The sequence below is a fragment of the Kogia breviceps genome, chromosome 14 (genome assembly GCF_026419965.1).
Source record: "Kogia breviceps isolate mKogBre1 chromosome 14, mKogBre1 haplotype 1, whole genome shotgun sequence".
NCBI classification, from domain to species: Eukaryota; Metazoa; Chordata; class Mammalia; order Artiodactyla; family Physeteridae; genus Kogia; species Kogia breviceps.
The window spans coordinates 55757682-55779837 of record NC_081323.1 but is presented as its reverse complement, the minus strand read 5'-3'; the positions used below and the strand labels follow the sequence as shown (position 1 = coordinate 55779837).

At 52.1% G+C, this 22156-nt stretch overlaps 1 protein-coding gene across 2 annotated transcripts; it reads left to right on the top strand.

Annotated features, from left to right (window-relative positions):
- The first annotated feature begins 29 nt into the window (after nucleotides 1–29).
- SLX4 (SLX4 structure-specific endonuclease subunit) lies at nucleotides 30–21853 on the top strand. Of its 2 annotated transcripts, none has more exons than XM_067013445.1 (16): nucleotides 30–89; nucleotides 2031–2188; nucleotides 2405–2801; nucleotides 4214–4435; nucleotides 6263–6452; nucleotides 7908–8120; nucleotides 10171–10379; nucleotides 10487–10809; nucleotides 11332–11572; nucleotides 11978–12066; nucleotides 12981–13127; nucleotides 13807–13976; nucleotides 14927–17196; nucleotides 19199–19301; nucleotides 19855–20271; nucleotides 20727–21853. In XM_067013445.1, the coding sequence occupies exons 3-16, from the start codon at nucleotides 2456–2458 to the stop codon at nucleotides 21115–21117; spliced, it is 5331 nt and encodes a 1776-aa protein (XP_066869546.1). In that variant the 5' UTR covers nucleotides 30–89; nucleotides 2031–2188; nucleotides 2405–2455; the 3' UTR covers nucleotides 21118–21853. The 2 variants fall into 2 exon arrangements, with proteins under 2 accessions (XP_066869546.1, XP_066869547.1); XM_067013446.1 differs by having other exon boundaries at nucleotides 31–89; nucleotides 19202–19301; nucleotides 20727–21208.
- The last annotated feature ends 303 nt before the right edge of the window (nucleotides 21854–22156 follow it).

Here is a 22156-nt window from a genome sequence, read left to right as displayed (position 1 = left end):
ACGCAGACGCAATTTGCCGCCGGGGCGCCAAGCAGCGCATGCGCAGGCGCGTTGGTCTCCTTTGAGAAGGTACCGCGGCGGTGCAGGAGGTAGGAGGAGCCGGGCTTTGGGGCCGGGAGTCTGCACCCGGGAGAGGAGGTCCAGCCACCTCGGACCTTTCTCGCTCTTCTGAGGGCGAAGAGGCTTTCTCGCCCGCCGCCAGCCGCGGTTAGAGGCAGGACCCGGGCTTGGGTGGAGGAGCCCAGGGCTGTCTGAACGGAAGAGGGGTTGGAGGGATCCGGATACCCACGGGGCACAGCCCGGGGGTCTGACTAGCGATCGGAATTCGCCGTCTGTCTTTATAGCCGCCAGAGTCCTTGGTAGCCCTTCCCCAGGTGACAACCCGTGTGTCACCGGGTTGGGAGAGGCGGGGGGTCAGTCCCGCACTTGCCCATTCTTTTTTTCAGTGTCTGCGGTGAGCCCGGCCGCGGTAGGTACAAAGCTGAGTAGGCACAGTCCCCAGCTCTCTGGAAACTTGCCGTCTCGTAGGATCCATTACTTCCTTCAGCAGATACTGATTGAGTATAGGAGATGCACCGTTTTAAAGTAGTATCGGCAGAGATGTGGCGACTCAGGGCAGTGTGGAGGGTGGAGTTTGCTCTAGCTCCCACATCCAACAGTTTGCTTGGCCTAACGTCCCAGGCGCTCGGACACGGATTCTCCCTGCAGCCTTCTCTCCCATCACTTTCCTCTTCGCTCCCTATTGTACCAAACTCTTTGCAGTTAATTAATTCAATAAATAACTATCGAGCACTTTACAAGTCATGCACCTTGTCAGCCAAAGAGAATACAAAATAGAGATGAGTGTGTGCCCTCCTGAAGTTTTGAGCTTAGTAGGGGACAGATAACAAGTAAATGAATAAAAATATAAGAGCTGATGCCCTGGAATCATACTGCCTGGATTTGATCCCAGACCTGCCACTTGAAAAGCTGTGTCAACTTGAGTCAGTTCCTCATTCTTGTGCCTGGTTCCTTGCTGTAAAGAAAGGGCATCAGTAGATTGTACCCAGTAGAGTTGTTGTAAGTATTAAACGAGTTAGACTTGTAAAGCACTTGGGACCACTGCCTGCATACAGTAAGCATTCAATAAATCTGTTACATGTGATTATAACTTGGGATAAGTGCCATTGTGAAAACAGTGTGTAATGATAGAAAATAATGGGAGTGGAGAGGGTTTGCTTAGATAAAGACGGAGAGCAAGCTTCTCTAAGGAGATGTAAGGTGAGAATGAGCCAGCCACGCAAAGTAGATTTTAGGTATGTGTGCCTGCCCAGCTTTGGAAAACTAGGTGATTAATTGGATTACTTGGACAGTGGAGATTTCATTATGGTATTTGAAATGAACTTTCTACCACTGGGTTATTCAGTTTTGATTTCTGAACTCCACTAAACTGTGCCAATATAAATAATCATGCCCATAAGGCCCAACCTTTGCATATGAGCAGCATTCTAGTCACCTGAGTTAGAGTTGCTGGGGTGAGAGAATGGAGAAAAGTGACCTATTTCTGATTTGGAAAAATTGGTTGTATCAGTGAAAGAGAGCCTATGTTCCTATCTTTTGTTTCTTTGTGAGCGTTCAAGTGCATATTCTCTCTCTCTCTCTCATTACATTGCTTGCTGATAGAGCCTCTGAGAGCTGGAGGCCTCGGACCAGCACAGGCCTAAGATAGTTTTTCTGGGTTCCGGGGCCATCCTGTTTCTGTGGTGACTGATTTTCATGGGATTTATTCCCTAGGCTTCAATAAAACTATACTCTTCCAAGACGCACACACTTTTCTGCCTGTGGAAGAACATGCTTTGAGAGGTTTTTAGATCCCTCTCCCCTGTTGTGTTGTGGTAGCCTGTAGGACAGTTAGTTTGTTCTAACCAGGCTATAGCTGATTATTTGACAGGGGTATTGTTCCTCTGGAGACTTTTCTCATACCCCACATGCTCTTGTACCTTCCTGGAAGAAATGGCATAAAATGACAATATTTGTCCAATTACACTTAGATGCTTTTGGTTTTCCACGAGTGAAAAATTAAGTGAATCAAATGTGCTTTATCACCGTGGAGATCTTGGAGAATCACCTGAGCACCAAGGTCACATGTACTCTCTCTCAGAGGCATCTACTGGACAACAGAAGCTCTCAGCTGTGAACTTTAAAAAAGGTAAGCTTTAAAAGTGCTGTTTAACACAGGTTCAATTTGAAGAAAGACATTTTAAATCATTATGGTGGGGGGAGCAGTACTTCCTGCTCAATTGTGCAAACTCTCCAGGTACCTCAATGAGAAGTAGAGTAGAACCATAATGAAGCTGCGCGTGCGAACAAGGCCTGGCTAGGCTCACACTTGGGTTCACTTTCTCATCTGTCCACATGCCCCCAGATTGACCCTCACTCCTCCGAAGACCAGTCTGAAAGCCTTCAAGCCCGTCAGATGATGGATGAGTCAGACGATGACTTTAAGGAACTCTGTGCCAGCTTTTTCCAAAGGGTGAAGAAGAATGGCCCCAAGGAAGTGTCGGTGGAAAGGAAGACACAAAAGGTCTCAAACAGCACCCAGATAAGAAGCAAACTGAAAAGGACCAAACCAACTGCTTCCAAGAGCAAAGCCCTTCAAGGCCCCGCTGAGAGGAAAACTCGCTCTGGCAGCCAGGTCCTGTGGACTCAAAAGCAAGGGGCACCCAAGTGGCCAAAGAGTGAACCAGCTCTCCCTGAAAATGGGGAGGGAGGCGTGCATGCTTCTGCTGTGCTCCAAGACAGTGCATGGAGCACCCAGACAGGTAACCAGCTGAAACAGCTGCCAAAACTTTTCCAGAGAGGAAACCAGAGGTGATTTGTACTATTTTAAACCAGGGGTCAGAAAACTTTCTGAAAAGGGCCAGCTAGTAAATTTTTTTGGCTTTGCAGGCTGTACAGTCTCTGTCGCAAACTACTCAACTCCCTATGGCGGTATGTAATAGCATGGGCTGTGTTCCAGCAAAACTTCACTTACAAAAACAGGAAGCCAGCCGAAGGACCGTAGTTTGCCAACTCCTGTTTTAAACAATAGTCATAAAAAATATAACCTGTGTGAATTTTCTACATGATATATTTGGGACCCTCTTCTCTTTCAGTTTCCTATTAATGTTTACATCACGCAGTTGACATGAGTTACATGAACATGAAAATAATGCTGCTTCTCTCACTTTCTTGAGTTCATTCCAAAGTGGTTAAGTTGCAGTGGGCCAGCCAATTTGGTTAGGCTGCTGAAAGGTAGAACGAGGGTGCTGTGTGGGTTTGAGTCCCAGGAGAATACTTTGGTCTTTCCTTTCTCCTCCAAACACCTTTTATTCTTTTCTTTTTCTTCGGTTTGTTCATTTAAAGCAGCTTTCTTATCCTGCTGCCCTTGGTGTACTAAACCATATGCTTAGGATACATTCTTCATGCAGAACTGAAAACCAGCCTTGCATATATAATACAGCACAAGATCTTTGGGCTCCTGAGTTCTGTTTCTAAATTTTTCTCACCTTCACTTCCTGATCTTAAATAATATGTGGTCAGCATGACCTCCCAGTGCAGTGGTAAAGAGTCTGTTGTAAGGCTTCGTTAATGTTGCTGAAACATTACTGGTCCTTCATACTCCCTTTGAGAGTCTAGTGAAAGCTATGCTTGATTTCCCCCAGAACACTGCACCCCCAAACACACCTGCAAAATTGACATATAACTTCAGGGGCTTCCTGGATCCCCCCCCGGAGGTCATCTACAGACACCAAGTTAAAGGAGAACTTCTGACCTAGAAAGATATGTGTTTGTCATTAATATTTCTTTAATAACAGCTTTATAGGGATACAATTCACATTCTATAAAATTTACCCTTTTAAAGTGTATGGCTCAGTGATTTTAGTATATTCACAGAGTCGTGCAACCATCCCCCCTACTTAATTTTAGAACATGTTCACCACCTCAGAAATAAACCCCATGTTCAATAGCAGTCACTCCCCATGCCCCCTCCTGGCATAGATATTTATGACAGGGGTATTTATATTACCACAAACAGGTTACCAAAAAACAATCAGTACTATTCACACTTAAGAGTTAAACCTAAACTAGTCAGTAAAGGACCCCTTTGAAACTTGAGGTGTTTGAAACTTTGGAAGTGTCTTTGGTTCCTCCGGCTAGAACTGATGCATGTGAATGTTTTCCTCCTTGCCAGAGGCCACTCCTGACAGCTGCTCCCAGCCCCCTCCTTCCTGTCTGACTGCGATGGTGCCCAGTCCCTCCAAACCCCGGGCGGCAGAGCTGGTGCTACAGCGAATGCAGCAGTTCAAGAGAGCAGACCCCGAGCGTTTGAAACATGGTTCAGAAGGGTGCTCCCTAGAGGCTGCACTTGAAGAAGACATCCCAAAGGGCCCTCAAGAGATGATGGCAGGGAACGGTATGATGAGAGTCCTCTGTTTTCCCTGCAGGGATAACCTTCGGGGAAGGGAATCAGGAAGGAGCCCGTGTTCATTGCGTCTCTGTTGGGGGTGGCGCTCTACCTTTGCCACTCTGTCTGTCCAGAGAACAGAGGGTCCCTTGGGTCATTTCTCACTTAGCTTCTTTGACAAGGTACCGCTTCCTCTTTTTTTTATTTTGAGTTTTTATTACAAAAATTTTCCCATTCATAAAAGTCAGAAAAATATATTACAATGAAGTCCCTATGCCCTCAACCTATATTTAACAATTGTCAACATTTTGCCATATATACATTTTGCCATACATGTTTTTATGTCTATAAATATGTGTTTCTTCTGTACCTGAAAGCAAGTTATAGACATCATGATGCTTCACTCCTAGATTCTCCTATACAATCACAATACCATAAACACAAGTAGTTCCATAACACTGCCTGGTATCAGTTCACATTCAGATTTCCTTGGTTGTCCCAAGGATAGCTTCTGTAGCTGGATTCCTTCTCTTTCTGAATGAGGATTTGTCACACACGTGTGGCTGTGGCTCAGTAGTCTCTCTGGTCTAGACTCTAGACCAGTCCCCTTGTCTTGTCCTTGTTTTTTCACGATACTAATTTCTTGAAAAGTCCCGGACAATTGTCTTTTAAAATTCCCCCCTTTCTGGATTTGCTTGTTTCATCCTGCTCTCATTTAACCTTTTCCTGCAGGGAAGTGCCATGCACTGCATGTTACACCACCTCCTGAGGCTTGTAATGTCAGGTGGTACTATACTTTATCCCCTAAACAATAGGAATTTTCATCCCTGGTGAAAATATACAAAAGGAAAAGAAATAGGAAGAAACTGTATTGACAGACTTATGGCTAGTAAATACATAGTCTCCTGGTACTGTACCTGCAGATTTCACCTCAGGATTACTGAGGATTCTCAGGCTACCCCAAAGGTCCATGCAGGTGACATAGCGATGTGACATCTACTGTAGCGTCGGTCCTTGGTCTACATGGCACTAAGGGGTGCAGAGGAGTCACTCAGCCAGTGCGTAAGCCCAGCACCTGCCGTACATGTGACTCAGTTGTTTCCATAAATTGTCACATCATACCCAGTAATACTCAGGAGAGATAAAGCATTTCTTTGTTTAAAAAAAACATTGGACCAAAATGAAGTATGATGCTTTTCTGGCTTTGTTCTCAGGGCATATCCCTCATGAGTGCCGAGGGTCTGCTCCAGCAACGTCAGATGTGACAGAGGGCCTCAGCAGTGGGCATGACCACCTTGAGAGCCATCTCAAGATTAGAGTCAGTCCATCCTCTGGTCTGATGCTGAGAAAAACCAAGAATGGCATTTCACTCTGACCTGGTTCTAGGATGGGCAAGAAAAAGTCAGAGTAGTAGGAAAGGTTGAACTTTGAAGAGAAAACTTAGATTTTTTTAGAATAGAAGCCTTATAAAACTGGAATGCCCAGGGTTGCCGACTTTAGCAGAGATGGGAAATGAAAGGCAAGTTCTTTAGTACCTTCATGCTCAGAGAATGGTCCTGGACCAGCAGCATCAGCCTCGCCTTGGAGTTGTCAGAAATGCAGAATCTCGAGCTCCACCTCCAGACCTGCATTTTAACCAGCTTTCTGGGGGTCCGTGTACCTGTTAAAGTTTAAGGAGTACCCTTCTCAGGGCCCCACTCGGTGTCCAGTCTCCCTGGATGGGGCCACGCATGAGCCAAGTGGTGCCAGGTCTGGATTCCTCACAATACGCCCAGTGTCCGTGCTCCTTGACATCTGAGGGTAAGCTGGGCCTCATGGGTCCTTGTGCCTCCACAGGGTCTGGGCCCAGGCTCCCTGCCACAGAGAGCGACGCTGCAGTGGCCTTGGCCCTCCAGCACGAGCTTGGGCCAGAACGGGCATCTGCACACAACGACAGCCTGGAGGAGAAGGGGTTGTTCTTTTGCCAGATCTGTCAAAAGAACCTCTCGGCTATGACCGTGACACGGAGGGAGCAGCACGTGAACCGGTAGGAGCATCTTGGCCATCACCTGTCTGCGGTCACCTTTCCCGTGGGTGTGACCAGCTCCGGGGCTCCTGTGGCCATGGTGGGAATCTTGAGATAGTACCTCAGTATCGGTGTCAATCTATCCTTGCTTTTCTTTTTAAGCAGCTTTATTGAGATATAATTCGTATACCATACAATTCACCCATTTAAAGTGAACAATACAATCGTGTTTACTTAATATATTGACAGAGTTGTGCAGCCATCACCACAATTTTTTTTTCCTGTAAATTTATTTATTTATTTATTCATGGCTGCGTTGGGTCGTCGTTGCTATGCATGGGCTTTCTCCAGTTGCTGTGAGCAGGGGCTACTCTTCATCGTGGTGCACGGGCTTCTCATTGCGGTGGCTTCTCTTGTTGCAGAGCACGAGCTCTGGGCACGCGGGCTTCAGTAGTTGTGGCACATGGGCTCAGTAGTTGTGGCTTGCGGGCTCTAGAGCGCAGGCTCAGTAGTTGCGGCACACAGGCTTAGTTGCTCCGCGGCATGTGAGATCTTCCCAGACCAGGGCTCGAACCCGTGTCCCCTGCACTGGCAGGTGGACTCTTAACCACTGCGCCACTAGGGAAGTCCCCACAGTCAATTTTATAACATCTCGTCACCCCCAAAATAAACCCCAGATCCATTAAGCAGGCACCCCCATTTCCCTCTTTTCTTTAGCCCCTGGCAACCATTGATCTGCTTTATGTCTCTGTGGATTTGCCCGTTCAGGACATAAGTGGACTCACACAATATATGGCCTTTTGTGTCTGGCTTCCTTCACTCAGCAGAGTGTTGGCAAGGGTCATCCATGTTGTAGCTGTGTCAGTGCTTTTCTCCTTTTTTAAGGTTAGATAATATTCCATTGTATGGATGGACGACATCTCATTTATCCATTCATCCATTGGTGGACATTTGTCTCCACCTTTTGGGTTTTATGAATAGAGCTGCTGTGAACATGCTTTCCATGTATTTGCTTAAGTATCTGTTGTTTTTTTTTAATGTATTTATTTATTTTGGCTGTGTGGGCTCTTCGTTGTGGCATGTGGGCTTCTCTAGTTGTGGCATGTGGGCTTAGTTGCAGCATGTGGGATCTTAGTTCCCCAGCCAGGGATGGAACCCAGGCCCCCTGCATTGGGACCACCAGGGAAGTCCCTTGAGTATCTGCTTTCAGCTCTTTGGGGCATATACTTAGGAGTAGAATCACTGTGCCATATGGTTACTCCCATGACTCTATGTTTAGTGTATCCATGCTTTCTTCAGACACCTTTGCTAACAGAAACCTGAAATCAATGTCTGGAGGCTGACTGTAGGCTGTGTGGAGGGATCAGCTCAGGGAGAACAGGCTTTGTCCCACAGCACGTGTACGCTGACATGAATCCCTATCTACGATCATATTACCAGGGAGGGTGGTTCTTCTGCCTTGCTGTCTTCCTCCAGGTGCTTGGACGAGGCTGAAAAGGCACTGAGCCCTTCTGTGCCTCAGATCCCTGAATGCCCAATTTGTGGCAAGCCATTTCTCACCCCAAAGAGCAGAATCAGTCACTTGAAACAGTGTGCAGTGAAGATGGAGGTTGGCCCGCAGCTCCTGCTCCAGGCCGTGCGGCTGCAGACAGCTCAGCCCGAGGGGGCCTCTGGCACACTGGCATCGAGGTGAGTCAGATGAAAAGGAAGAAAAATCAAAGTACTCTGATTTGTTTAAAAAAAAAAAAAGAAAAAAGGTCTTTTGTAGTGTTGGAGGACAAAAGAGCCCTCTCTGATTCTGGAGATGAAATATTTCGGGAAGAAATTGGGCGTAGTCTCCACAGGGACTGAGGAGGGGACAGATCTCTATCGTTGGAGGCTTTGAAATGGACCAGTTGGATTGGACTGGTTTCCATGAGGGCCTTCCTGAGATTTTCCCATCCCCACCATCCTGAGCAGCTAAGAATTTGATAGTTCTCTTCACCTCATCCATTTTGTGTGGGGTACAGCATGGCTTCCAGCTCAGTGTAGTCCAATTTTCATACTATTAATGTAAGATTACTCAGCATAGCTCAACAAGTTGATGAGACAGAACCATAGGCCTATTTTTTTGCATGAATTAAATGCTTAAGTGTTTGAATAGGAGGCCTTGCTGATACCCAGAAACAAGTGCTTGGCATGCAAACCACAGGCAAACAAGTGGCAGAGGGTTGCTTCCCTCCACATTGCCTCTGCCGCTGTGAATGCCTGGGTAGGTCCCAGTGTTACAGGGAACAGAGTAGTGTGTGCCCTGGACTTCTGCAGGTTCGGGACTTCTTTCCCTCGGCAGCTCTTGAGGGCAAAGGGAAGGCCGAGGGCAGTGGCTCTGTTTGTTCCAGCCATTGCCTTGCACGCAGGTGATGGGCCTCTGATGGGGGCCAGTGCTGAGACTGGGTGGTCGATTCTTAGCAGCAAGCCTGTCCGTATTTTAGCACATCAACACTAGCATCACAGATTCAGAAGCCTTAAGTCCTTAGAATAGATGTCATCTAAGCCATTGTTTGCCTTTTGGCAGGACTAGACTGAAGCTACCTACTCAGATAAAATATATCTGCTTTTTAAATACCTCCAAGAAGTGAGACAAGATGTGTGGGGGTCCTTCTGGAAGGTTGTTAGAGTAGAAAACCACAGCAAACGAAGAGCCTTGCCTGCCATACGGCCAAGCCCAGGGCGTTTTGACTCCGGGGTAGTCAGAGCTCCCCAGCCAGGGCACACATGCTGGTGAGAGCACCCCACTTGCTCCTGCACCCCTCACGTGCTTTCACCTCAGCCCAGGCCCTGCCCGCTGGGCCGAGGTACAGTCTGCAGCAGCTGCCAGCAGGGCCTGGAGGTTAGGGTGGCTCCTTCCCCTCTTGGAGGCTGGGGTTATCGTGCAGGGTTCTCAGGAACTGAATTAGGGCTCGCTGAGATCTCTGAGGTGATACCTAGATTCCGGAGCCATCCCTGGCCCGGTGGAGAGCATGAGCTTTTACCCAAACCAGAGGCTTCCCGCACACTGCCCTGAGGTGCAGTGAAGGTGGTCCTGGGTCTGTACTCTCCATCTGTCTCACCTTTACCTCCCACCTCTCGCCCAGACTGTTGGAATTCACCAGGCAGTGTCGGTTCTCTCCAGCCAAAAAATCCTTTAAATAAATATCCTCCAACCCAAATGACATGCTGCACGTTGACCTGTGAGTCAGCTGACCACATTGGTGGCCTTACCTGGGAGGCCTTTCAGTCCTTGGGCAGAGGTGCTGCCCTAGGGCCCCCTCAGGAGGGAAGGGATCTTTTCACGGCCAATGTGGCCGGGTCCGCCTCAGGGCATCTGAGGTATGGATGGGCAGAAGTGGGTGGAATCCGGGGAGCTGACTCCACCGGAAGGGTTTGGCCACGTCTGGGGTATGCAGTGCTGCTGTTGGCTTTGTGTGTCTGCCAAGAGCCCTGCTGGGCAGCATCACCTGGAAGGACCCAGACCCTCCCGTGTCTGGACTGTGCTGACCTCATGGCCCAGGATCAGGCGAGCTCACGTGAGGCACACAGTGAGTGCAGTGACTGAGTACAGAAGCTGTTGATGCTTCTGTCTGCACATTTATCCCTTTTCTCTCACCCCCACTACCAAGGAGAAAGGGTGAGCCCTCTCGGGTCCAGTGGGGACCACCTCAGAACAGGAAGTGCTCGCACCTCTAGCCTCACTAACCTTTCGGTGTGGCTGCCTTTTAAGCCTCAGGGATCACGCTGGAGGTCTGAAGCGGAAGGGAGCCACTGCCAAGAAGGAGCCACAGAAGAGGCGGAAGGTCGCCAAGCCCGAGGCGCCGTCTGAGGACCTGCTGGTGGCCATGGCGCTGTCCCGGTCCGAGATGGAGCAGGAGGCTGTGCCGGCGGCACTCAGGCTGGGAAGCGCTTTTTCTGAGAGGACGAGACCGGGAGCAGGTACGTGTGGTCAAAGGTGGTGCCGGGGGAGCCTCGCCGCACCGCAGCCGCTAAAGGAGCAGCTGGGGGCCTCGGGGGGAGGATGACTCCATGTTGCTTCTGTTTAGCTCTAGAGAAGAAAAGTCGCAAGAAGAAAGCCCCCGTTACACCCCCGCAGTTGTTAGTCCAGGACGCGGAGACCACAGGGAGACAGATGGAGGATCGCGTGGCCCAGCTCTTGGCAGAGGAGCTGGAGCTGTCTGGAACGCCACCGCTTCCTGCGAGCAGAATTTTTAAGGAAGAGCTGGAAAAGGGCAAGCGGGGTCTTCGACCACCTGGAGGAAAGCAGAACTTTCTGTGGGAGGGCAGCGCCCTGACCGGGGCCTGGGCTCTGGAATCCTTCTACACGGCCAGCCTGGTCCCTCCCCTAGTGCCCCAGGGGCCTGCCGAGGTGCGCTCCCTTCCAAGCTGGCACGGGTGGGCTCAGGAGAGAGGGTGGCGGCAGAAAGTTGGAGGAAGATGGGAGCGGAGGGGAAGCCAAGGAGCGTCGTGTGTGGTCTAGTGTGTTTTCTTTGCAGCAACCAGATGGTTCTCCTGGTAGGAACAGGGAGACCACTGGTTCCAAAGTGTGTTGTGTTCCTGGAGAGTTTAAAATGCAGAGTCCCAGGGCTTTCTCCCGGACCGGGTATGACCTGCTTGTGATGGGGGGCAGGAACCAGACTGGCCTATGCAGGTGTCTGGAATTGGTACTCACCCGCTTGAAGCAATTCAGACGATACTAGGAGGGCGGGGGCCCTGGGAACCCTTCTGCAGATGTGGCGGCCACAGGCATGGCCTCTGCCGTGACAGATGAGCCTGCTGACAGGCGGCAATGGTGACAAGCTTCCCAGGGTCGCTCTGGGCTGGGGCTCACACCCTTGGGGAGCCTGCTGCGGCGGCCACACGCTCACTCTGGCTCTCCCACTTCTTTCAGGGCCTCACACAGGAGCCCACGCTGCCACTGGAGCTGCCTGAGAAGCCAGAGCCTGGCGTGCAAACACCCCTTGCAATCCATGGCACCCACCCTGTGGGCCACAGCCCCCTGAGCCCAGTGCCCTCCGCCAGCCAGAGGGAGCATCAGGCCCTGCAGGATCTCCTGGACTTGGCAGGAGAGGGGCTGAGCGCCAGCCCGTGGCCCTGCAGTGGGGGCCCAGCCAGCTCAGGAGGGGCCACAGGTGAGACACTGGCTGTCGGGGCCTCTCCTCCCTGGGACCAGGGCTGTGACAGCTGCTCAGATCCCATGTTGCTAGGCTCATCCCCATGTGACGGGGAGAATGTAGTCTCACTAGGTGCTTTCATTTTTCCTCAAAGGTGAATGTGATTTAGGTGAGTTTGTCACAGTCTTCCTTCAGCGTTGACCAAGGACAGAGCCGTTTGCCAGAATGAGTGGTCATGAGGGCTGATCTCGGCTCTTTCTCTCCCGAGTCCCTCTCTGTTGGGACTGGGTGGTGGTGCAGGTGGTCTGTGGGCAGTTCACTTTCTGTGAAGACATCCTCGGGTCAGCCCAGGTGATGCTCTTTCCCTGGTGGTTGATGTTGCCAGAAGGTGCTGTTCTTTTAACCTGCAAATCCTCCTCTCAGGAATGGACTTGTCGCCCAGCAGCCTTCCACTGACTGGGTTTATCCTGCCAGCCAAGGAGAAGTGCCTGGAGAGGAGCGGCCAGGCTTCGGTAAGAATGTCTGGCCCTGTCCCGGCTCCATCCATGGTCTTGGCCGAAGGGCTTGTTTTGTGTTCAGTGCTGCCAGCTTACTGCCAGCCTCCAGGCCCCTGCTTGAGTCCACTGATCCCCTTGACGGCCTTTGAACTGAGCGGGGCTTTGCCATGAGGCTGTTGTCCCTTTTGTTGCTGAACTCTGGGGCACCTCAGTAGCCTGGCCCTGGGAGCCTGCTCTGTCCTGGGGCCTGGGGAGCACCCCTGCTTGGTGAAGGTGCCTCACTTCAGCCGATGGCTCTGTGCATCCATCTCTCAAAGTTCCATTCACTCGTTCAGGACTTGCTGTGCCCTCATGTGTGAGTCCTGGAGGCCTCCAGCTAATAGTTTGTGTTCTGTGTTGGTGACGAATTGGGTTAGAAGCTGGGTTTTCCTTAGGGTGGGAGTCATCCCGTGAGTGCATTGGTATCAGCCAAGCACTTCTCACCAAGGTCTCCCTGGAGACATGGCACGTGTCAGAGAGGGACACGGAGCTCGTCGGCTGGCCCCATAACTGCTTGGGCTCAGGTCCCATCTGTCACGGCAGGCTGGGCTGGTAGCTTCCTGTGGGGCTGCACACCGCCTGGCCAATGGAGCCCTCAGCAGGTGCTGATGCTGCTGCCACGTCCTGGTGAGGCTGTCAAGCACACCTCTCCATGGGCTGGGGTGCCCATTTAGGCCAGGGAATTGGGTGTGATGGAGATTTTTAGAAAGGACTGGGTTTTGCTGTTCCGTGTCCCTGGGGGCCTAAAGGTAACTTAAAGGTGGAGCCCAACATTGGACCTTGTGGGGAGCAGCACGAGGCCCTGACTGGCCACCTGCACCCCGTCAGTTGGGCCTGCACAGTTAGGAGGGTGACAGGTGGCAGTGGCCACTCTCCCCCTCTCATTTCAGCTCGCCCTCGGTTTGCTGGTGGCCGACTTCGGTGCCATGGTCAACAACCCACACCTCAGCGACGTCCAGTTTCAGATGGACGGCGGGGAGGTGCTTTATGCCCACAAGTTTGTGCTGTATGCCCGATGCCCACTTCTCATGCAGCACGTAAGTGTGTGGCCAAGCTGCCTCCCCACCCCCTTCCCTCCCCCCTCCTCTCCCTCCTCCCCTCTTCTTCCCTCTGTGCCCTGCCTCTCCCTCTGTCTTCCTGCCCCCTTTCCTCCCCCAACCCCGACTCTCCTCCCACTGCCCTGGAACGTCCTTCTTCTGTTGCCATCAAGGTTATGCTTCCATGGAGAAGACAGGTTTTGAGGTCAGGAAGCTCTATGAAGAGATGAGCTTAGGGAAACATCAGATTTCTTGTTCTGTTGAATAAAAATCCTTTTTTCCCCAGAATTGTTTCCTTTTCCTCTATTTGCATAATTGTAAAGTCTTATAATCAACCTTAAGGTTGAGCTACTGCGACATTTCTGTGCTGTTGTGCATTTGACTTGAACATCGCATTACAGGAATCCCAGAAACTGCTGTCAGTCTCGTCAGAAAGTTCTAGTGCCTTTGATATGCCTGTCAAGAGGGTTCTTGAGCATCTGTCACTGACTTGATTTTGTAAACAGACAAATTTTGTGGCCTAACCTGCAGAATTCCTGGCCAACTAAATGGAGCAACACTGGCTAATAATACCTGTCCTGGGACAAGCTCAGAGGCTCCCAGAACCTCCCTGAGGTCTGTTTTGCCCCAAGTCACGACTGTCTGATCGGTAACTCTTCTGTATGCGTTTCTCCCTCAGGTAAACAGTGAAGGCTTCTTTGCAATAGAAGATGGTGACATGAGGACCCAGCGTGTTCTGCTGAGTGACGTCAGCGCTGAGGCCGTCTGGGTGTTCCTGCGTTATCTCTATGCTGCGGACACTGCCCTTACTCCCCACCTGGCCCCTGACCTGAGCTCTCTGGCCCACAGGTCCGGATTGTTCTTCCCATTTACTTCACAGCTTTTGACATTAACTGACAAGGATTATCTGGTTGATGGCCTGTGGGAAAGTCAGGGCTGAGTCCTTCCTGTACCTTTCAATCCCAAGTTTATACCCGGTGGTGACTTGAACAGGGTGTATTGACTGGAAGTCTGGCCAGAATGAACACTTGCAGCAGAGCCAGGTGCTGGCTGAGGAGGACCCCATGGCCTTCGATCCCTGGGCGTGATGAGAGGGTGGTCCCAACCTCAGCCCCCAAACACTGCCGCTCCTTGGTGGTTCTGCCACTAAAGCTGAACAACAGCCGTCCTTTCCCAAGTCCCAGAAAATGGAAGTGAGTAGGATGCTTGATCTAACTCCCATGAATTTGCACCTACCTGTTTTGTCCACACCAGTATCTCAGGAGAGGTGGCAGGTAGCTCAGCAAAAAATAGGTGTTTTACTTCCTGATAAGGCTCGAGGTCCTCTGGGATGAAACCTTTTTCATCTCTCAGGTGCATTCTTGGGAAGGATGGGCTCAGCCTCTGGGGTTTCAAAGGTACCGATTTGACCACAGAGCCATCAAGCAGGTGGCAGGCTGGTGTGGCCCTAGGCCTGGCTGACCTGTGACAGGTTTGGGTGTCCCGGTTTGCATCAGTCACAGCGCTTTGGGTGCTCTCCCGGTCACAGCACCACCCATCCCTGTCATCTCCCCTCAGCCTGCACTCGGGCCTGCACAGCAGGGTTAGTGGCCCTCCTTGAAGGCTCTGTTTCTAGAACTGAGCAGCCTGGGGCATAGCTGGGCATGAGCACGGGAACCATCTCCGTAGGGGAGCAGGGGAAAGGCCAGGGTGAGTCACGGCCGTCCTCCCTGAGGGCTCCTGCCCCGAGCCTCCCGCACCTGGACACCCAGCTGCTGCCTCTGCGCAGGGTGGGGTGACGCATGGCTTTCCCATTGCAGGTTTGGCGTGACTGAGCTTGTTCACCTGTGCGAACAGGTGCCCGTCCTGATGGATGCAGAGGGTGGACGGCAGAAGAAGCAGGAAGACGAGGATTGTGAAAGCAGAGTGGAGACTTTCCAAGAACTCCTGCGGTCAGTGTGGCGGGGTGAGGAGGAGGAAGCAGAGGCTCTGCTGGAATCTGAGGGCCGAGAAGAAGACAGAGAAAAGGTGAATGAGGCAGAGATGGAAGAAATTTATGAATTTGCAGCTACTCAGCGAAAGCTGCTCCAGGGGGAGAAAGCTCCAGTGATGGAGGAAGAAGCTGACCAGCTCAGGGAGGACGGTCCAGTTTCTGGGGGAATCCTCACAAGCGTTCGCAATAAAGAACAGTCAGAAAATGCAGAGCAGATGGAATCATCTGGGCAAGGAAGAGATGAGGCCCTAGACAAATGGAAAAACATGAGACAGTCCACACTCCTGCCCCCCAGGGACCAGGGTTTGGACTGGGAGGAGAAAGCAGAGTCCCCAAAGGAAGCACTGGCTCTTCCCTACTCTTCCAGCCCTGCCCGGGGTCGGGCAGAGAAGCAGAAAAGCACCTTTTTGTGCTCAGTTGATGTTGATGATGATGAACAGTCCTTTTCACCGCCTCAAGCCGGATACCCTGAACCCTCCCAGATGACAACTGATCGCAAGGAAGGAAACTACACCATATGGGAAAGGGAGATAGAGAGTTCCCATCCCCCTGCTCACCAGCAGGCACCTTCCTCACACTCACCCTTCTTCCCATCACAGCCCCATCAAGGCAGGAGTCCCTGCCGGCCACATCTTCGTTCTCGTCACACCAGTGACCTGTCCCTGCCAACACCCCAGTTGCAGGGCACAGCTTCCAGGGTGGCCTCCCAGAACTCATCACTGAAGCCAAAGAGGGCCAGAAGCCTTCCCATGTCACGTAAGGATCCAGGCCAGAAAGACAAGGAATGTAGTTCCATGTTGGAACACAGAGGTAAAGGGGTCCTGATCTCCCCAGAAAAGTCTCCACCCATGGATCTAACCCAGTCAGAGCCTGGCTGCTTGAGGGCCAGGTCTCAGAACTCTCCATCCAGCGTGAACAGAGAAAATGAGATTATCCTTTTATTGGATTCAGATGAAGAGCTGGAGCTGGAACAAATCAAAGTCAAGTCAGTTTTGAATGGTCCCTCGGAAGAAAAGAAAGTTCTTGAAGTTAGCACCAAGTCCTCTGAGCTGTTTTCCATCATCGACCTCGATGCGGAGCAGGAACCTTCCCAAAGCCCAGCAGGAAGAGAGCCCATGCTACAGCAGGAGGCGGAGGGACCGCTGGGGAACCAGGGCTCTGTCGGGGGCAGAGGGACCCCCCAGCTGTTCTGCGACCCCAAGATCAGTGGCGATGAGGACAGCATGACAGATACCTCGTGGTTGGTGCCCGCCACCCCACTGGCTAGCAGAAGCCGTGACTGTTCATCGCAGACCCAAATCACAGGCCTCAGGTCCAGGCCTTCAGCAGACCCACTGGCTCAGCCTAAGCCCAGGGCCCTGTTAGAGAACAGGGACAAACCGGAAGCCATGAGTAAGTTTTCGGTCATAGTGCCTCAGACATCATCCTCGCTCCTGGGCCCTGTTGCTCCTGGAAGCCCTGACAGCAGAAGGCAGGTCTGCAGAAGCCCGTCCAGTCCCCACCCCAGATGCCACCAGTACTTTTCTCCTCTGGCTCCCCGTCCCGGCTCAGGAGGCCTCGCTGATCTCACTGGGCAGTTCCAGAGGCACCCGCCGCCTGCACCGAGCCCAGGGTTTCAGGCCACTGTGAGTGAAGTGGTGGAGGTTGAGGACAGTGAGGAGGAGCAGGAGGTGGCCTCCCAGAAGGCGAGCAACATCCCCCTGCCGGATAGTGACCCCCCGATTCCAGCCGATGATTGGTGCTGGCACGTGGAGCCCCTCTCACCAATTCCGATCGACCACCTGAACCTCGAGTGGACCGGCCCCCTGAGCACCAGTAGCCCTGGCAGTAGGGTGGAGGGGGCCCCGGAGAGCGGTGACTGCCGCTCCCCAGCACTGCTGGGCACCACCCCCATCCGAGGAAGCGGCACTGGCCAGAGGAAGGCTCAAGAGAAATCCCCTGGGGCCAGCTCCCCTGGGAGCAGCAGGCTGAGCTTTCTGAACTCAGCTCTTTGGGACAATTGGGATGGAGAAGAACAGAAGTCCCCAGAGGCTCTTCCTCTGCCCCAGACACCGAGCGTGGATGGAGCCCAGAAACTGCAAGATTTACAGACGCCAAGTGAGTAGAGGGAGGGTGTTGTCTTTTACACTGTTTTACACTAAGGGGCGTGGAGGGTCGTAACAACAGCGCGGGGCAGTGATGCTAAAGGGCCTGCTGACCTGCGACCAGCCCTCCCCTTGCCTGCCTGCCCCACTCCACGGTTGGGGAGGATTGGCCTGCTGTCAAACATATACTTCTTAGCCAGTAAGTCGGGGCTTCCTAAACCTGCCTAGATCCTGTGGCTCACCTGGGTACTTGTTCAAGATCCCTGTCTGTGGCTCCACTCCAGAATAGCGGACCAGCACCTCCAAGAGGCTGTGACAGGCACCTCAGGTGCACCTTAAGAGCAGACGTGTGGTTCCTCAAGTAGTCAAACACAGAATTGCTATTACCACCAGGCAATTCCACTCCTACATATACATTCAAAGGATTTGAGATCAGGACTCCTGTACACAAATGTTCACAGCAGCAATACTCACAACAGCCAAAAGGTGGAAACAACCCAAATGTCCATCAGCTGATAAGTGAATAAATAAATGTGGTCCATCCATACAGTGGAATATTATTCAGCCATATGAAGGAATAAAGCCCTGACACAGATACAGCAGAATGAACCTTGAAAACATCCTGCTCAGTGAAAGAAGCCAGATACAAAAGGCCACCACGTATTATATGATTCCTTTTATATGAAACATTCAGATGGACAAAGCCATAGAGACAGAAAGTAGATGACTGATCACCAGGGGCTGGGCGGGGAGGAGAACAGGGAGTGACAGGCATGGAACTTTCTCTGGGGGATGAAATGTTTTAGAACTAGAAAGATGTGGTGGTTGTACAACACTGAATGTGCTAAGTGCTACTGTTCACTTTAAAGTTTTGTTATATGAATTTCATCTCAAAAGACCAGGTGGGGTGAGTGTGGGAGGTCTGCTGTGAGCCTTACTGGCCCCACTGCTGGAGGGACCCCATTTCCCAGCTCATTTCAGTCACAGGGGAAAATCAAGGCCCCTGGTGTTGGTGTCAGCCCCTTGAGGTGCTGCTGCCCCACCACTACCCCCTCCAGCTGGACTGATCCAGGGAGAGTCTGGGAAGGGACCAGGCGACACTGAGCCGTGACTGGTGACAGGGAAGCAGAGCCCATGGGCAGAGCATCTGCATCTGTCCTGCCATTTCATGTCCCCCTAAAATCTTAGACCAACTGGGCATCACTAACCAGGTGCTTTCAGCCTTGAGTGGGCGTCAGAATTGCCTGCAGAGCTTCTTAAAACACACGTGGCCGGGCTCTACCCCAGAGCTGCTGCTTCAGGAGGTCTGCTGTGTGACCAAGAATTTGCATTTCTAACAGGTTCCCAGGTGGTGTGTGAGAACCACTGCAAGAGACCTGAGACCAGGGGACCTTAGTCAGAATCTGAGGGGAGATTCATGAGGGTGACAAACTCTGAAATGATGTAAAGAATCTTGTGCATTTTTCACAAGACAGATCCTGTAGTTTTCAGTGGCATCTCAAAGGACTCCATGCTCATAAAAAGGATAAGAACCAAAGTCCAGATGTACTTAAGTTGTCCCTAAGTTGTCTTTAAAATACTGATTTAAAAAAAAATAACAGCATTATTGAGATGTTATTCACATATCATAAAATTCACCCTTTCAAATGTACTATTCAATGGCTTTTTAGTACAGTATTCTACAACTGTCTAATTCCAGGATGTTTTCATCATCCCAGAGTAAATCCCATACCCATTAGCAGTCGCCCCACTGCCCCTTCACACCAGCCCCTGGCAACCGCCTACCTGCTTTCGAGCCCTTCACAGCATCAGCACCGCATAAGCCCGTGGCCCTCACCGTGTGCTGTGTGATGCTTTCCAATGGGAAGACGTGACTCCAGAGTCAAACAGTGAAGGGTGGACATCACTGCTGTCCTGGAGCGAGGGCAGCATTTTTCTAAATGACACTATCAGGGTCAGAAGAGGTAAATCCAGGGCCCTCGTGCTGAAACATGTGTTTCTTTTGTTCTACCCAGAAGGTGCTAATCGGAAGAAGAACTTGCCCCCCGAAGTGCCCATAACCCCAATGCCAAGGTATTCCATCATGGAGACCCCAGTGCTGAAGAAAGAACTGGACAGGTTGGTGTTATTCTGGAAAGCTTGCTCTGAGCAGACCCTCCCTCCTGCGCCCGTGTCCAGGCTTAGTGAAGCGGGGAGCAGAACGGCACCCTGGGCTCTGGTGGCAGGAGCCTCTGGTCGGTGGGGGGGCATGCATGACTCCCAGCTCTCCACATACTGTTCCCCAAGTGACTCAGGGCCAAGAAATGACACTCTTCCAGGTCACCCATCAGGTGGCAGGTCTCCATGTGCCATGTGGATGGGAATGGGACCCTTGCCTTAACAGTCTGAGGAGGGAGACATGATTTTTTAAAAGAACATCAAAACTCACATTCCAATGAATTCTACTGTTTGCCTTGGACACTGGGGAGGTCACTGCTACACCACCACTCAGAACTCAGGGGGAATGGCCCTTCTGGAATATTCCTGAGTCAGCTCAGTGGGTATGCAGGATAGATACCGACCTCTGAATGCTCATAAGTCAGGCATTTAAGATTCAGTTACATAAAGCCACTAGTTTAATTAGTTGATAACTGTTTGCTCTTTGCTGATGTTCACCTGTTTTCCCATTCAGGTTTGGGGTCCGCCCTCTGCCCAAACGCCAAATGGTCCTGAAACTGAAGGAGATATTCCAGTACACTCATCAGACACTAGAGTCAGACTCCGAGGAAGAGAGCCAGTCCACACAGGTGCCCTTGGAGGCTCCTTGTAGCCAGACTTACAAGACCAAGACCTCTGAGGCTTCAAGGGCAGCTGGCCGCACCCAGCTGGAGGCCACTTCTGGCCCCATTCCCCAAAGGTCCAAGGGACCTGCTAAGACCAAGGGCCCCCAACATCAAAAGACGCAGCCTGGTGGAAGCGTCCCTGCCCTGAGCACGTCACCAGCCAAGGAGGGCCCTCCAGGCCCTGATGGTGACACCCAGCTACCGGCCTCCCAGGAATCCATGGCCACCTCTGTAGACAACAGTGACAGCTCCTGCAGCTCACAAAGGTAACCAGATGGAAGGACAGGGCCAGTGGCTTTGTAGGTCCTCTGACAAGTGAGTTTTGAGAATTGGCATAAGCGAGGCCTGATGGCCAACATTCAGAAATCCCAGCTGCTTCTGGGTCTGAATGACCGGAGACCCAGGTGGGGTTAAAGGTCAGCCCCCTGTGGGCCTCCTGGGCAGACCTCTGGGGCTCCCACGTCCTCACTCACAAGCAGGGCCAGCCGAGCACGGCTGCCCTTGGCATTAGATTCTGGCTGAGGGTGCGATCCCGCTCAGGCCGGTGGCTACAGTGCCAGGGACACAGCAGCCTGGGGCTTCCTACTGCCCCGGAGGTCGTCCATGTGCTGGGCTCTGCAGGGGACACAGAAACACTCCTTCCCTCAAAGAGGCTCCAGGTCTAGGGGTGTAGGCCGGAAAGAAGGGGTGTTGCTAGATGTTATTGTCCGGTTCTTTTCAGTTCTTCCTGTGAGTTTGGAGCAGCCTTGGAGTCTTCAGAAGATGAGGAGGACGAGGAGGGTGTCGGTGCTTCACAGGCGGCCATCCAGGTAGCGGCCACAGAGGAGGCCGTGAGGCATTACATCTGCTCCAAGCCAGCCCTCTACCGCAAGGTCCTGCTGTACCAGCCCTTGGAGCTGGCAGAGCTACAGGCCGAGCTGAAGCAGCAAGGTATCCATGTGGCCATGGGGAAGCTGCTGGACTTCCTGGACACCCAGTGCATCACCTTCACCACAGCTGCCGCCCGCAAGGAGAAGCTTGAGAGGAAGAGACGGCAGCCCGTGGGCAAGATGGGGGTCAGAACCCGCAGGCCTGTCCCCCGCCCCCAACCCCTGGCCATCAGCAGCCTGTGAGGGTCTGCGGCCCCCGTCAGCCAGCCAGGCCCCCACAGTGTTTCTAAGCTTTCTGACCACACCGCTCCCCCTGTGAATAACGGCAGCACCAACCCAGATCGGCTTCCTATTGACCTTGTATCCTAGAGTGGCTTTTGGAGTGTGTCATCCGCTGGATTTAGGGGCCCTGGCCCCTCCCTCCATCAGTGCCCACAGTTTGTCTCCCTTTAACCCCCTTGGGCCCCATGTGTTTCAGGAGGGGGTGGGCCACTGCCAGCTGGCCAGGGCAAGGCCTGATTCAGCCGCATCTTCCACTCTCTTTGCCCACCAGTCACAGGTGTCCGTGTCCTGAGGTGGATGTCTGGGTCCAGGCTGCCCCTGCCCATGTCTTCCTTCTCAGCACTTGGGCTGTAATCGCAACCTCTACCAGCAGACCAGCTGTCCACAGGCCCTGCACTGCCAGGCCCCAGGTGCTCTGCTGGCCCAGCTGTCCTGCCCAGACACCTATTATTGTCACCAGCAGTCTCTGAATTGGACAATACAGAAGGCCCAGTACAGCTCTGAAGCCCCCAAAATAAGTACGTTCTTTGTTAACTGGTTCCACCAGTATGTGTTGTAGCCGCCTGTGGAGTGCAGGTGAGGGCTGGAAAAGAAGAAAAGTTTGGGTCTCTGCGTCCTTGTGAACGTCTTGTCTGTTTTAAATAGAGTGCAGTTCGTTTTGTATGATGTGCAATAAAAACAGAAAGCTTTATAGAAACCTTCTGGATGCTGTACTCTACAAAATAACAAGGAAAACGGGCCGTGGAGAGGGGACCCACAGTGCCCCTGCTGCCCGCACACCCGTGTCTGCCACAGTCCTGTGCGTGTTCTCCATCTCAAGGGGGAGCCCAGGCCTGCTGCTGTTCATTCCTTTGGTTCTTAGGTACTCATTCATCCACACATTTGTGCCCCCCGCAAACCCCGCACGCCTACAGTTAAGAGCCCTCAGCAGGCGCTGAGCTCCCACCCTCGATGACAGGAGAGGCCAAGGCCCAGCAGCATTGCCCGGGGTTTGTTACAT

Coding starts and splice junctions, on each gene's coding strand:
- SLX4 (XM_067013445.1), top strand. CDS start 2,456: ATGATGGATGAGTCAGACGATGACTTTAAGGAACTCTGTGCCAGCTTT. Junction 4,436..6,262: donor AGAGATGATGGCAGGGAACG/GTATGATGAGAG, acceptor GTGCCTCCACAG/GGTCTGGGCCCAGGCTCCCT. Junction 11,573..11,977: donor CAGCTCAGGAGGGGCCACAG/GTGAGACACTGG, acceptor TCCTCCTCTCAG/GAATGGACTTGTCGCCCAGC.